The sequence below is a fragment of the Solea solea genome, chromosome 2 (assembly GCF_958295425.1).
Source record: "Solea solea chromosome 2, fSolSol10.1, whole genome shotgun sequence".
Taxonomy (NCBI): Eukaryota; Metazoa; Chordata; class Actinopteri; order Pleuronectiformes; family Soleidae; genus Solea; species Solea solea.
In genome coordinates this window covers 17,907,032-17,922,322 of record NC_081135.1, presented here as the reverse complement: position 1 = coordinate 17,922,322, position 15,291 = coordinate 17,907,032, and the positions used below count along the sequence as shown (strand labels likewise).

At 39.1% G+C, this 15,291-nt stretch overlaps 1 protein-coding gene across 14 annotated transcripts in view; it reads right to left on the bottom strand.

Annotated features, from left to right (window-relative positions):
• The window catches only part of lrrfip1a (leucine rich repeat (in FLII) interacting protein 1a), a 57,384-nt gene that overhangs the window by 30,707 nt on the left and 11,386 nt on the right, over positions 1–15,291 (bottom strand). For all 14 annotated transcript variants that reach the window (XM_058622158.1, XM_058622159.1, XM_058622144.1 and 11 more), the window contains exon 2: positions 3,917–4,003. In XM_058622158.1, the coding sequence (XP_058478141.1) occupies positions 3,917–4,003 (87 nt within the window). The remainder of the gene's footprint in view (positions 1–3,916; positions 4,004–15,291) is intronic.

Sequence of the window (15,291 nt, the reverse complement as noted above, 5' to 3'; positions counted from 1 at the left end):
TACTCTTTGACACATACCGGAGCAGGTGACATTCAAAACCATGTGTTTTTAAAACAAACAAAACATGTTAAAAGAAATGTCTCATTCGTCATTCATTAAAGCATTTTGGAGAAGGCTTTTTGTTAGATGAGAAAATGCATACAGAACTGAAAAATTCATTTGTGCCTTAAAAAAGCCACAACCAGCTGCTGCACAGCTTCAAACAGATTCTGAGGTTAAAAGTGGCTTTTCTGCACATCTGAGTTCACTAATTTATCAGTATAATCAAAAAAGTGTTGTTGTTACGGGGCTTATCCATTTACTGTTACTCAGCTGAGACTCAACTTCACCACATCAAAGCATAGAGGCTTCTGTGCTCAAGCACAGAATTGTGTAGCTGCTGTGGATACTGTCACCTGTACGTAGCTTGTTGTTGGCAAATACATAAACCAGACCTACATAGCCTCCAGCAAAGAGGTTGTGTTTTTACTTGAGTCTGTTTGTTAGTTTTGTGTGTGTCAAGATTATAAAATGTTCATTTATTTTGGAATAATGCACCATTTTTTAATTTAGCGTATCAAAAAAATTGGTTATCAGGTCACCACTTGCTCTGTTTTAGCAAAGTTTAAATGAGGATCCATATTTTTCAGTCTCTTTATTAAGACACAGGTATAAAATACAGAATATATGCAAATTAAAATTAATCAAAACAAAATGAAATCTAAAAGGTAACAGTATGTATTAAATTAGCTCCTTTGACACAATCTTGTTAAGACTGTATTTTAGATTTACTTCTAATTAATAATTCTAGTAAATTGTAACAGGTTTTTTTCAGCTTCTTTGTATTTATTTCTCTGTCTAGGTGATATCCTACAGCCTCAATGATATTCAGGTATTGACACTGTGGAGGTTAGTCCAGCACACATATCAGTGTTTTATCAGTTGATTTCCCTGGATTACCAGCAGTGTAATGGATCACTGCCATGTTGAAAAATAAAACACTCCTAATCAGGCACTTTCCAAAAGTTATGGCATAAATATCTGTGTAACTGCTTTGATAAAATACCTTGAGACAGACATTGAGCATCCAGTTAGCTGATTTTCATTTTGAAATTGATGCAAAATTAGGATGTTGTTGTGTCTGTCAAATCTTGGTATTTTGAGTGGAATGGTGTTATTTTAAAATGTTAATCTTGGTCTCTCTCATATATTAGCAAGCTGTCGATTAGTTAATTTCAACATGTGTATGTAATTTTTAAGCAAGTCTTGAATAAACATGGCATAAAAGATATTTGTCATAGTAGGATAAACACAGGTGATAATAACATTAATTATTAAGGGCACTAGACACTTTCTGAAAATGTCCTGTTTTTTAATATTGCATACATGTTTCCTGTATTTTTGGTGGTGTTGTATATGGTCATTATAGCATTGCTAAAACAACAACACTACTGTAAATCTTGCCAGGAAGCACTGGTAATGTTATGCATTACTGTACAAAAACATTTTATTTCATCAATTTAATACACTAATGTTTGTATCATCATGAAAAGGAAAAAGAAGCCCCATTTATCGGAACAGTTAACACACAATTAACCTGTCATCACTGATCCCTGACTTAGTGCTCTGTCTGGTTTGACCTGTGTCTAAATATTAAAAAGCAAAAAAATATGTTTTTTAAACAGTCAAACATGAAAACATAGTGTGTCGAGCAGATTATTGACTGACTGGATGGGTCACGTCCACTACTTCTCACTCATTGTATGTCTGGACAACCAATTAGCAACTGAGCCAGGCACCGTCATAAGCCCTTTCATAATGAGTTACCCAGCCTACATTTGCCACTGTTCTGTTCAACTCACCAAGCTCCCTCTCTTGATTGGAGGGGTTCCTGGGCGCCCACCGAGAGCAGCCTTCAGCCCCCTCCCTACAAACTCACGTCCGGCCATCCTGCTGCCCTCAGGGAAATTTAACTTGTATCTCTCAGCAGATGCAAACATGGTCAATCACATAGGCAAGATCATGGTAGGAGAGAGGCTTCAGAATTTGACAGCCAGCGCCACATTCCGTGTTTGCAGCTTCACATCCAGTAATCCACCTTTAAATGTGGTCTTCAAAGTGCGAGGAAACATCCAAAACGCCCTGAATGTGACTGTGAGCACAGCAATCCATCGCTCATGTAAACAACAACTGATCCACTGGAGCCTGGACCAGGAAATGCGACCTGCTAAGCTACTTTAGAACTCAGCTAAAGGGTTTAGATCACACATACAGACACAAAAACGCACATGCACACACCGACCAGACTCAGCTTAACAATGACCCTTAATCCAGTCCGTATGACTGGTGCGTGTGTGTGTGTGTGTTACTATTCCAGCATTCATGCACCCATGTACATTGTTGATCACTGATTGTTACCTGACAACTGTATACAGACAGCTGGTTATGTGAAAATACCTTGTAACAATAGAAAGAAAAAAAGTGATCAGGATTTAAAGAGAGAATTGTGAGGATTGAGGTTGAATATATACTAGGCAGATAAAAATGTTCACTACACAAACCATGGGCCGGTTCACACACATAGCCACTGTTTTTGGTTCCACAAGGAAAGACAGAGAAGAGAACTGCCCATATTTACATGAAGTGGTCCTCAATTTCTGATACATCTGGACATTGGACGCATCTCAGTGTTAACTCTCGCTATATTGCAATTAATTTGCTCAAATCTAAGGATTCCAACTCAAGCAACTAAATGAAAGACACATATTTTGTTTCTTCACAGGAAACATGTTGTGGTTCACTTTGCCCAGCATGACTGACACAAAATTTGTCTCTACACACATCTCTGCATTAATTATAGAAGGAATCTCATCGCACAAAAAAAAGATTTGCATTACATTCAGAAATAAATATTGCAGAATGGAACATCTTTGGATATTTACCATTTTGTAAAAATGCTCTTTGGAGCAACAGTTATGATAATGATAACCACGGGATGTGGAGGGAGTGGTAATTACATCTCAGGACAGAACTGATCCATTTATAACCATTTATGATTCTGACTCTAAATGAAAATAATGTGTTTCTCTTCATTTCCTGACAGGTCACATGTACAACTTTAACTGTCAGCAATCACTGATTGTGTGGTCTATGCAGCACCTATACAACTCTTTACTGTTACTGTTTACACCGCTGACCTCTGACCTACAAGATCGAAGAGTCACAGATTATCATTGAAGGACAATGTAGACAGGAAATACTTAAGGTTTCAAACGACCTACACAGTGCAGATTCAGGACGGCTGAAAATCACTTGTTACTTAAGAGTAACATATTAGTATTGTGCATTAGAGCACACAATCCAAAAATCAAGTTTGAACATAATGACCCATCATTTTTTTTAATGTCCAATAATGGCACAGTTTTCATTATTAAAATCAATAGTAATTTACAGTGCTGCTAGAACATGCATGAACTTTACATCCCAAGTTGACAGCTCTAACATCTAGGGGTGGAGCGGCTCAGTGGTTAAGACCCTGTGTGCAAAGACTTCATGGTCGCAAGTTCAACTCCACTCCTCAATTCCCTTGTAAGTCGCTTTGGATGAAAGCGTCTGCTATATGACATGTAATGTAATGTAATAACATACATAGGAACCAATGGCACCTGATAGACCTGGTAGAGCTTAATGGGATAATGGTGTTTATATTAAATGTTCAAGTCTGAAAATATTAAGCTCTTTATCTGAATTTGGGCTAACAAGGGTTGACATTGAGTAATAAATAATTCTCATCGTAAATACTCTCTTTTTTGATCAAAACAACATATGGCAGGCTTCTCTGTGGCAGTGAAGGTGCCTTTCATTTCATGTCTTAAAAATGAGTATTATCATAGTGCATATTTAAGTGCTTTATACAAGGGTATATTGAGTTGTATACCTCTTTTTGTTGCCTCTCCAGCTCCTTCATACGGATCTCTCTGGCCTCTGCCCGGGCTGCCCTCTTCGCTGCCAGCCTGGCCTCAGCCTGAGGGTGACAAAGACAAAAAAAAGAGAAGTCATGAGTCGTTTCTTTGGGCTCAAATTACACCTGTTAAAAAAGATGTCAGAACTATGCCCAGCATGTGAACAATGGTCCAGTTCCTCGACAGTTTTATTGAGAAAAGAAAAGGGCGACACATTAAGGAAAATTAAAAAGCACCAGACGTTACAGCTGTCAATTTATATGTGGATTCTTCATGGAATGCTGCTGTGTTATGGCAGTGTGACGGAAGAATCATGTCAGTGGTGACACTGCGGTGTGTCACACTTGACTGGATTACCAGTGTCTATAAACATTAGAGTATCACATGAACCTTTAACTCTGAATACATCTGATACTGAATTATATTTACAAGTGTACACTCGTGTAACAATTTTCAGACATGCAGTCACAACTGTGTGTAAATGTGGGCATGTATTTTTACGTTTGTATTTCAGAACTTTGCCTTAGCTCCACTCAGCTCTTGGGCAAGAGCAGGCCCTCTTCCTTAAAAGGATTTCTCTCAGAGTGAGTAGTGTATGTGTGTGTGTGCTTTACACAGTGTGTGTAAGCATTTCCTTCCTCTGACTTTGCGGTATACACTGTGTGATTACAGCCTGTTCGCCTCTAGGTGGGGTCACTGTTAGCGCTCCCTCTTTGTGTTTCCCCCCCAATGTCAGTCATCATGACCAAGCAACAGGAAACAACAGACAAAGAAAGAGCCAGTTTTAAAGGAAAGCATGTTCTCTTTCTCACACACACATGACTCATTTCATCCGGTTCACATTTCTTTACAACATTTGTCAAAAAACTTTCTCTAACTAATAGGGACGTGAATAGATTCAAGTCTGCTCTGCAAGACAAGCAATGAAATTGGGCTCACGAGATGAAGAGTAAGATAGATAAGATTAACACTACTTTAAATAAAGTTTCGATGACAAAATACATCACTGAAAATGAGTTTTTCAGTCATTCAAAAACAGGATGAAGTATGTTTGAAGAAGACAATAGATTGCAATAATGAAGCATGGTAAAAGGTTATGCCTCAAACTCAAACTGGGAATCAACTACAGCAGGGAAGCAACGGGCCACAAATAAAAAGCTAAAATAACAATAATGACACCCATCCTTATATGCAACACGCATAACATTTACATTTTAAATTAACACATTCTGGAATAAAGTGTAATGTGTGACAAACTAAAATATGAGTTCATCCACATGTGAGATCAAAACGGAGAGGAAACCTTACTGACACATTACCTTTCCTGTGATTATTTTTTAAAATTGGTAAAATACAAATGAAACGTTTTGCAATTTCAGCTTCTTAAGTGAAAAAGCTGAAATTAATGTTCTGGTGTCTTTGCTCCTAAGACAACATAATACCTTTGGTTGGTGGACAAAAGAGGACAGTTAAGAATTTCATAATTGTAAGGACTGGAAACAAATAGTCAAACTCATAAAACATTTTTCTGCATTGATGGATAAATATCGTGATCAAAAATAATCAAAAATCAAAAATCATGGACAAACATCCAATCAAATAATCGACAGATTAATCAATTATGAAAATAATCATTGGTTGTAGCCCTAAGTTACACATCATAATAATACATTTAGATGTGGAAGTATTACTTATGGAAAAAACATTTTCACCATGGACCACTGTGCAAAGTCACAACTATAAAAATACCTGACCACACCCACTTGCACTGCTGGGTTTGGACAGAAATGTCAGTGCATGCTTATTGCTATATACGATTTAAGTGTCTATTCTGGCTGTAGTTTGCAGTTGCATGGAGCGGTGACAGAGCAACTGGTGAAATGCCCATCTGCTTGAATCTGCTGTACAGATATGGCAGAGGTGGAGAGAAGCACTACAGTGGCCTGGAAGGTTAGGGCATGTTACTGCATCAGTAGACACCTTTAACCCTGCAGTGAACAACCTGCATGTGTTCAACATAGCCGTGTTTCCATTGAGTGGAACTGTTCGGTTTGGTACAGAATGGTTCAATTTTTTTTTTGCGTTTCTATTATTAGGAATAGTGCCAAAATAACCAGCCCCAACTGTTCCACTTTTTGGCACCCTTCCCTTAGGGTACAAGAGTAAAATGGTATGGTGAGGTCACAACACTCCTGATCCCAATACCTGAATCCCATGGAAGTCTAGGCAATTTTAAATAGTACTCCACCACTAAGAATAGGGAAAAAGACAAATATGCCAGCATACAGCAGCCACCCAAGCCATTGTCTGTTGCATCGCATTTACTGTCATGGTTTGTTACGCTACGCATCTTGCTGATATTGCCATACCTCTTCTACCAAGTCAAAGTACTTAGTTGAAATGCAAGCCTGATCCAGGGCAAGAGCCATTCCAAACCAAACCGTTCCATTATAGAAACACAGCATGTTAGGTTCCATTCACCTTGTGATCCAAATGTTTATCAAAACACACAATATGAAATGCTTTTTCCTGTGTTAATCAAAATCTAGTAAGTAAACAGCACAGAGTCAACCTACATGGATTTTTATACGGTAATTATCATTACCAGCAACAGACTATATATTCACAGAGGTGTGTATGTGTGCAGCTTTCTAATTATAGGTTAGGTTATAAGTGTCAGTTGCCATTCATGTATTTTCAGTTAGGTTTGACAGGTCATTTAAAGATTTTAATTATAATAATTTAATTAAAATAATGTGACAAAAATCAGCCAAAAACATCTCAGCTGACTGGCTGATGCAAGAACATCTCATGACTTGTTAGTCAAAAAAAACCCACTTGCTGCTGAGTGCTCTTCTCACTCACTTAGTCCTTGGTTGCTCATTGTCCTTGAGAAACAGTTTTGCCCATGACTTGCAAACACACAGGGAAAAAAAAAAATCTTAAAATCTACTGCCGTGGTTGTGCTGATGCTGATACAGCTATGCTCAATTGTACCTATTAAGAAGTGTCTAGACTAAACCACATTTTATCTTCCATGAGCAAAGCTGCAGTGTCAGGGGAAGGAATGTTGCTTTACTGTTTTGCCCTCCAGTGACAGAAGTGAAAACCTCCATTAAGCTGACCACTTCGCTCTGAGGATGAAGTACCAGCATGCACTTACTCAACTGAACACCAACCTTTTTCTTTCTTTGTTTCTTTTTACTCAAACTGCTTGCCATTTGTCACTGGTGTGTATTCAGTGGGTACATTTCAGTAGTTGGACATGCAGACAATCATATCACATTAAAACTGTGAAACAGCAAATGACATGGCAGCAACAAGACAGCCGCTGAATTTGAGCACGTGAAGGGAAAATAAAGGTGATTTTAGTGACTGGGAATGTGGCATTGTAGTTAGTAAAAGATAGGAAGTATTTCAGAAATTGCTGGGATTTTCACATACAACCATCCCAAGGGTAAAAAAAAGGGGGGAAAAATGCTTTGTTGATGCCAGAGGTCAGAGGAGAATGGCCAGACTGGTGGTTGACTGGAACTACAGCTGTCCCCAAATAGAAATCAAGAAGTCTTCCAAGACTGCCAACAAACGCTAACACTGGATGCCCTTCCTGATGCAACCCTCCCATTTATCTAGGTATCAGCACTAGGTGTACCCAATCACAATGGTGATTGAATACCTTGCCCAGAGGTAACCCAGTCCTTGATCTGTCAGGATTCAATGAGGCAACCCTTCAGTTATAAGCCAAATTCACTTTCCACTAGGCCAGGGGTCACCAACCTTTTTGAAACCGAGAGCTACTTCCTGGGTACCGATTAAGGCAAAGGGTTACCAGTTTGATACACACTTCTGAAATAGCCAATTTGCTCAATTTACCTTTACCTATATGTTATTATTAATAATTAATGATATTCAGCTATGTGTAGACACTGATCATGTTAATGATTTCTCATAATAAATATCAACAATGATTAACAAGAAACAGATAAATATCAATATGCCACGCTTTATTTCTATATTTTACTATACTGGGTCCCGGTCATTTTTTCACCTTTTTGGATGAAATCAACGGTATTCTGTTCCTCTGGTCCCCGCCAAGGGCTGTGGGCTGTTGGATTATGAATTTTTTCCGTTTTTCCGCTATTTGAGCTATTTTTTACAAAGGGCTGGCGGGAAACTCATGTGGTCCTCAGGGGCGACCTGGTGCCTGCGGGCACTGCATTGGTGACCCCTGCACTAGGCCATGGGCAGACCCAATCTACAATGAATATTATTGCATGTAATTGAAAACAATTTTGACCTGCACAAATACTAGGCACATCAATGTGCATGCAATTCATTTCCGATCCGTCTATGCTTTAATGTCGTCTGCTGAAATGTCTCCACTAGTGATTCCCTGACTGCTCTGCAAGCTGGCTGCAAAAAGTTGAATGGATTTCCTGAACGGAGGCGTGTCTCAATGAGACGCGGAGTAATGATGCACGTCTCCATTCAGGAAATCCATTCCACAGTTTACAGCCAGCTATCAGGTGAGCATTGACCAGCACTGTGGATATTTTAGCCAGGGGGCAGAAAGACGAGAGGAGCCGGGAGGAATCACTCCTGGAGTCATTCCAAAAACAAGGTAAACTTACAACAGACAACGTGAAAGCTAAAGGGATTAAAAAGAGGGTGCTCAACTTCATCGTACTCGATGACCAACCGTTATCAGTTGTGGAAAACGAAGGATTTCGCAGCCTGATAGAATACTTGCAGCCAGGATATAGTTTACCACCGAGGAGATATTTATCAGAGACTGTGCTACCTGAACTATACAACCGAGTGTCAGCAAAGGCAGCTGAGAGGTTAAAAGGTGTTCCAGCCCTGAGCTTTATGACTGATATTTGGACATCAGATGTCTGCCCAATGTCCTGATTAGCCTCAGTGTGCACTGGGTTGACTCAGATAGACACAGTTTAGGGAGTGTGGTGCTTCAGGTAAAAAAGTGCAGGGGCTCACACAACCGAGCTACAATCGCAGCATCCATTACAGAGATATTAAATCCCTGGGAAATCCATCAAGGAGTACCTAAACCCCTAAACCACTTTTTTCAGGTTCAAATTAATGTATATGGTTATCTAGTAATATTATTCACTGATCCAGGTCCAAATCTTAGTAGTTTTGTGTAAAGTATTTGAATTACATATTTTGTGTTAAAAATGTGCTTTAAAAAAAATGTACTGCCTTCTCTGGCTAAACACCTCCCACTACATATCAATTTTCCTATTAGCTGGCTCTTCCCATGTTGCTGTCACTTTCCTATGTTGTTGTCACTAACCGTCCTCCTCTAGCCACAACCCCAGAGACACAGTAGTAAGGGGGGGGAAACACAGCAGAGCTGCATAAATTCAGCGGAATTCAACACGAGTGGGAGAGGAAGTAGGAAAATAAAACAGCCGGTTTACTTTTCAGAATAAAAAAATTCCGTGTTGACACCATATCGTACTTTACTTTAAAGGGGACATATTATGCAAAATCAACTTTTTAACCATTTCAATACTTATATTTGGGACTCTGGAGGCCCTACCAGTCGCCAAAGTGTGGAAAAAGAATACTCAGTCATGTTTTCGTGGTCCCCCTTAGTGTAAGTATAGGCCATAAAACACTCGATGTTGAATTCCCTGCGCTTATGACGGCAGCATGCGCATCTCACCGCGAATGTTACCGCCCCACCAGTAAGTTTACTTCGAGAGCTCCACCTTAGCTCCACCTTGTCACTGCGAGAGTGCAGGCGAGGGAGGAAGAGCGGTATTATGTCAACGCGGATGGACAAGTGTGCTGTTGGTGGCTGCACAGTGGAGCACAGTGTTTTACACAAACTTCCAGCCTCAGAGGATTTTATATACGAAGCTAATGTGCCGTATAAAGTCAGCAAACTTGTGTTTGTGTGTTCGCACCACTTCACATCAGACTGCGGCCAGCGGTCGCCGTATTTAGTCAGCGAACGTATTTCACCGACGTACAAACACACACAAAAGGTCACATAGAGCTCATAACTGACCATTCTGACATGTCCTAATTAAAAATATTTGTTCAGTACGTCCGCGGTGCTGCATTCTCTGTGCAGGGGTGCTGCACTCTCTGTGAGTCCAGCGGTGGCGAGGTCTCCGGAGCACAGTCACCGGTCTGATACAGTCACATACAGCGGCAGTTTTTTTTAGCTCGCCGCGGTGCGGTGCACTGGAAATACCACAGCAAGCTGCCGTGATTTGCACTTGTTGTCACTTGATCGTCAGGCCCCCTGCGGTCGTCATTCACCACCCCACTCACCGATAACTCCCTGCCCACCTTTTGTCGATTTTTAAAATCAGTTATTAGGAGGAGTCAGCTTTAGAACAGGGGTTTAGTTCCTCTTTAAGTTTACACTTAATACACTAGAGATTACATTATTGGACTACTTTTGTGTATCTGTCATGGATTAAATAAATATCGACAGTCAATTTGAAACCCTGGCAGTTGCATATTTTTTCAGGATGGTTTTTTTCCTGTTAACAGGATGTCCTGTTTTTCTTACTTCCTTTTCTGACCATATACTTACCTCAAGTAAGTCCTCTTAGGACATACATGCATATGTTCGTACATATCATACTTGCCTGTATAAAGGAGTTTATTACAGTCTTATATAAAATCAATAATGATGATAATAATAATATTAAAGCAAACAGAGCATCGTTATCAGAATAGTATCGGCAGATATCCAAATTCAGGTATTGGGATCGAATGTGAAAAAAAGTGGATTAGTGCATCCCTACATGCAATGTGTTCTATCACCTGCATTGATACCTCAGTTGTTTGACTAATGTTTGAGCTGACTCACATGATGTCACTGATTAACAAAAAATAAATAAAACACACCTTGCGATGCCACACATTCAATGAATCATGTAGTGCAGTAGAATAGACTACTGCGGTTGTGTACTGACTGAGGCAGTGGAGAATTTGGCTGTCCTACACCTTCCATTGCATATTAACTTACTAACTTAATATGCTTAACATGCAGGTTGATGAAGACTCTAGTGCTTGCATTCCATGCTACAAACGGATCCGGTCCAGCCTACATCCAGGACATGTTCAAAACCTACACCCCACCCCACATCGGCAAACCAGCTTGCTGCCCCCTCACTGAGAAGATCGCAGAGGCATTCGCAGAACTCGAGACTGTTCACTGGCCTAGCTCCCAAATGGTGGAACGAACTCCCCATCGACATCCGGACAGCAGAAAGCCTCCACATCTTCCGCCGCAGACTAAGAACACATATCTTCCGACTCTACCTCGACTAAGACGATGACAAAAAAAAAATCACTTGCTTATACATCGCACTTATGACAAGCACTTTATAGTTTGGCTTACTTGAAGCTCTTACTTACTTCTAGCTCTAGTTTGTACCCAAATGTTGAAATGCACTTATTGTAAGTCGCTTTGGATAAAAGTGTCTGCTAAATGACATGTAATACACAACAAATATGTTACACAGCACTGGAAAGTGAATACTGCTAAGGTGCAATGACAATGTAAATGACTTGTTATGCTGTGAAGTGATGCTTGTTACTGTGACTGTGAGGAAACACCTTGTGATTGTTGCTGCAAACCAATTTTCCCGAGGAGACAAATAAAGTATCCATCTCATCCACCATTCATCTAGTGGGATGAGGTTTCTGCAAAAAACACATTGACACAATAGTTTTGTGTTCTCAACAGTGAAGTGATATATTAGATGTTCTGAGGTACAGTACCCTTATCTGTGTCTTGCTACTGCTGTTTTTTTATGACAGTCATCAAACAGGAACTGCTCAGGATATGAAAGTTGTATGTTGTAACATTTTTGAAGGATGATCACCTGATTATTATCATTCTTATCAAAGTCCTATAAAATATCAAGATTTGTTCTTGAGATATTTTTCTTAAATATATAAAATAAAAACAATATTTGTTTTATTTTCTTTTTGCCTTTATCAAGCTGCACCATGCAGTCAGCCATTGTAAATAAGTGGAATCCTGGATCATCTGAATATCCTTAGTGTATGTTGTATACTGTATGAATAACTGTATATAGCAACTTGAGCTACAAAGTTCTACCTAACTAGGCCAAAAGACAGAATCACACACGTTGCTTCGTCCACAGCTATTTATAATGACCTACATGGACTTAGATTCTATCAAAACCAGTCTCATTCAGCACCATTTCAATGGGGTGATGGTTCTCAAGAGAGAGCCAATAAGCTGGGTCATTACAAAAAAAGTTTATGAATTGACAGATAATAAAACACAAGGGTTTAACAAAGAGAAAAACAGTAGAGTTTAAAGGTAGGTGGGAGATTATTTTCTGGAGCATTTTTTACTGTATTGCTTAGAAACCTCTTCACATGCTGACTGTAACCAATTAATTAATGCATAGTAACAAAAATGAAAAATGCCAGTGAGCTGTGGAACAGACAGGCCTGTAAAAACACCATCCTATCATATTGAACAGCCTGAATGAATTAATCAGATTGGAATATTGTCAATGTTCATGCCATGTTCAAAATTGTGAGAGGCGGGGCTTTCTTTCAAAATGGTCAATTTAAAATATTTCATACTTTCTTCAAATAAAATCACACGTCATAAAAATGAATGGTTTGACAGATTAACCACACACATAATGGCTTTAAATTGCACTTCATGACCTTACAGTAAGCATGTGACTACAGAGGACAGCTGTATTGGCCTGGAGTCTGTCAATTTGACCCTTGTGTCTGCTGACAATCTCTGAGGTCACAGAGACTTTAAGTGGCACCACAACTAAATTCCTGCCTGGCCTGACTTTATCTGCACTCAGTTTATTTCCCACGCCATGGATGCCAGTCTTCAACCACCAAAATGGACGGGCATTTTAATGACTATGACTGCTGACAGGGTGGACAAAGAAAGCAAACAGAAATGCTCCAGATTTCTAACCAACTGGGAGTTTGACTGTGTTTAAAATAAAGCAGGACCATAAAGCACGCATGCACACACAGTTTGCCATTATCCTGTCGTGAACGGTGGGACGGACTTGGAAAAAAGAAAAAAAATAGTTTGGTAATTCCTGGAAAAGCGTGTATTTCCTCCCAAATGCTGCCTGAAAAGGATCGGCTGAGAAAAAGCTCAGCTCATTCTACAGCCACAGACATGAGTCAACTGACGTCATTTTACCACATGGAGCAGAAATGAATAAATGAAGCTTTTCTTTCAGCAACCTTGAAAACTATGCCATCTAAAAAAAAAGTTATGAGACTAAATTGAAAAAAGAAAGAAAAAAAAACTTTGAGTGACTTTGATGACTTACTAAATGAATAACCGTATGCCTGTTCTGTGAGACACCCTTTGTATAATCTTGCAAGCAAAGACAGCCTGTAAAACAGTTTCTGACAGTGTAAGAAAAATGCAACAAAAAATGACAAACTTATTCACACAGCACAGCGTCTTTTAGCCATAACCATGGTCCATATTCTCAGAGTTTGCTGCATCTTATTCTGTTGTTTAAAACCAGCATTGTAGCCAATGATTTGAGTTGTGTCTCAGTTTACATACATCATACCCATGTCATACCCAGATCCATAGTCTGTCGGAGGCGTTACTGTTGATTAAACATAACAATATTGCAAATATGTTTGTTTTTTTGTGATAAAAGGCTGTGGACATTTAAATCACTGACTCTGTCTTGGCTTCAGAACAAGTTTCAGAGCTCATCCGCCAACTTGTAATTGTTACGGCAGTAACATCACACTTATGAGTAAGTTGAGAGTTCATTGTGGTTTTCAAATTAACAAGTCTGCTTCCTATGTTTACACACAAGTACACACAATCAGCCTTTGAAAACCGTGTTGAATGCCCTTGAAAAAAATAAGCCAGTTGTCAGTTGGTAATATTTTTTTCATGTCACTTAATTGCTGGTTTTGCTATACAGTATAATAACATGTGAGCAAATAGTCACAAATGTAATTTTAGGGACATTTCAAATCAGTTTTGATGACATTTTCCATAATAATGGCAGTGCAGCTAATTAACAAACAAATAATTCTAAAACTAAATAAAACTACTGTACCAGCCATAATAAAATCAATCCTACTTTTCCTCTTTTCACTGTTACTACAGAGAGCCTTACTTGAGCTGCGCTGCACCCGCTCACTGTGCTTCACACAGATAGAATGTCGGAAATGGCAACAGGGTTTTCAGTGCTGTTGTGGTGATTTCAGGGTATTCTGCCATGACTTTAATCCAGAACACCGGCAGAGTTATTGTCTTTAACATACTTTTAATGCCACCGTCATTTGCGATCTCCAGCAGTTGATCTTCTTCTTGCGACAGGGCTCGTTTCTTGTTTTATTCAACTATTTATTTTAATTTATGTCAAAACGGAAATTATATTTTATTTAAGTTCATATTTTTGTTGTTTTGAATAAAAAGGACATTTTCTTTTGAATATTACAGTATATTGCATGTGGCCTGACCGACCTCAATAAATGGACCTTTGAGTCATTGAAAAAAATCTTTGTGGCCCTTTAAGATTTGTATTTGAGTACCCCTGCTTTAGTTCTTTCTGTGACACAGACCCAAAACCAGAGGTTACATATAGTACTAATGTAGGTGATGCCGACCAGTTCAGGTTTTGACAGAAGTGACATTCAACCTTTTGTAAGTTGATGTACCATCAAAACATGTAACATGTAATTATTGATTAATAACACCAAAAATGCTGTGCCTTTAAATGCACAAGACCCACCCCTTTCTTTATATAGTATTGATAAGATTTTTAAAAGGAAGCAGCAAAATTTGATGGTTGTGGCTATGTAGACGCATACTGTTCCTACACACTCAGAACATGCTCAAGGAATTCCTGCTGCTGTCTCTCAGTCTGTCTCCACTCACACAGCCCAGCCAGTCGACCTCAGACTGCACCGCAAACCATGGAACAGCTGTAGAGCTCTCAGCACTGCAAACAAACTGGTTAGCAACTGTTCAGGCTACTTCAGGCTAGGAAGAAACATAATTGTAGGCTTTAAACGTTTCTAAAAATAAATCATCGAAGGCAGCTGGGGTTTTAACAGTGAAGAAATGCAGTGCATCCTGTAAAATTATTCTGTAAAGCAAACATGAAACTGCATTATTTTTTTAAATCCCAAAACATCATCCATCTAATCATCACACATGACGATCTCAATAAGATGTGGTGCATTTGGAGCTTTATTGATGAACTCGGGTGATGAGGCAGAATGTTTTTCATCAGTGATGCAGTGCCGACTTTGACATTGTTTGGATATGAAATGCAAGACATAGCGGTAAAAAAACAAAACA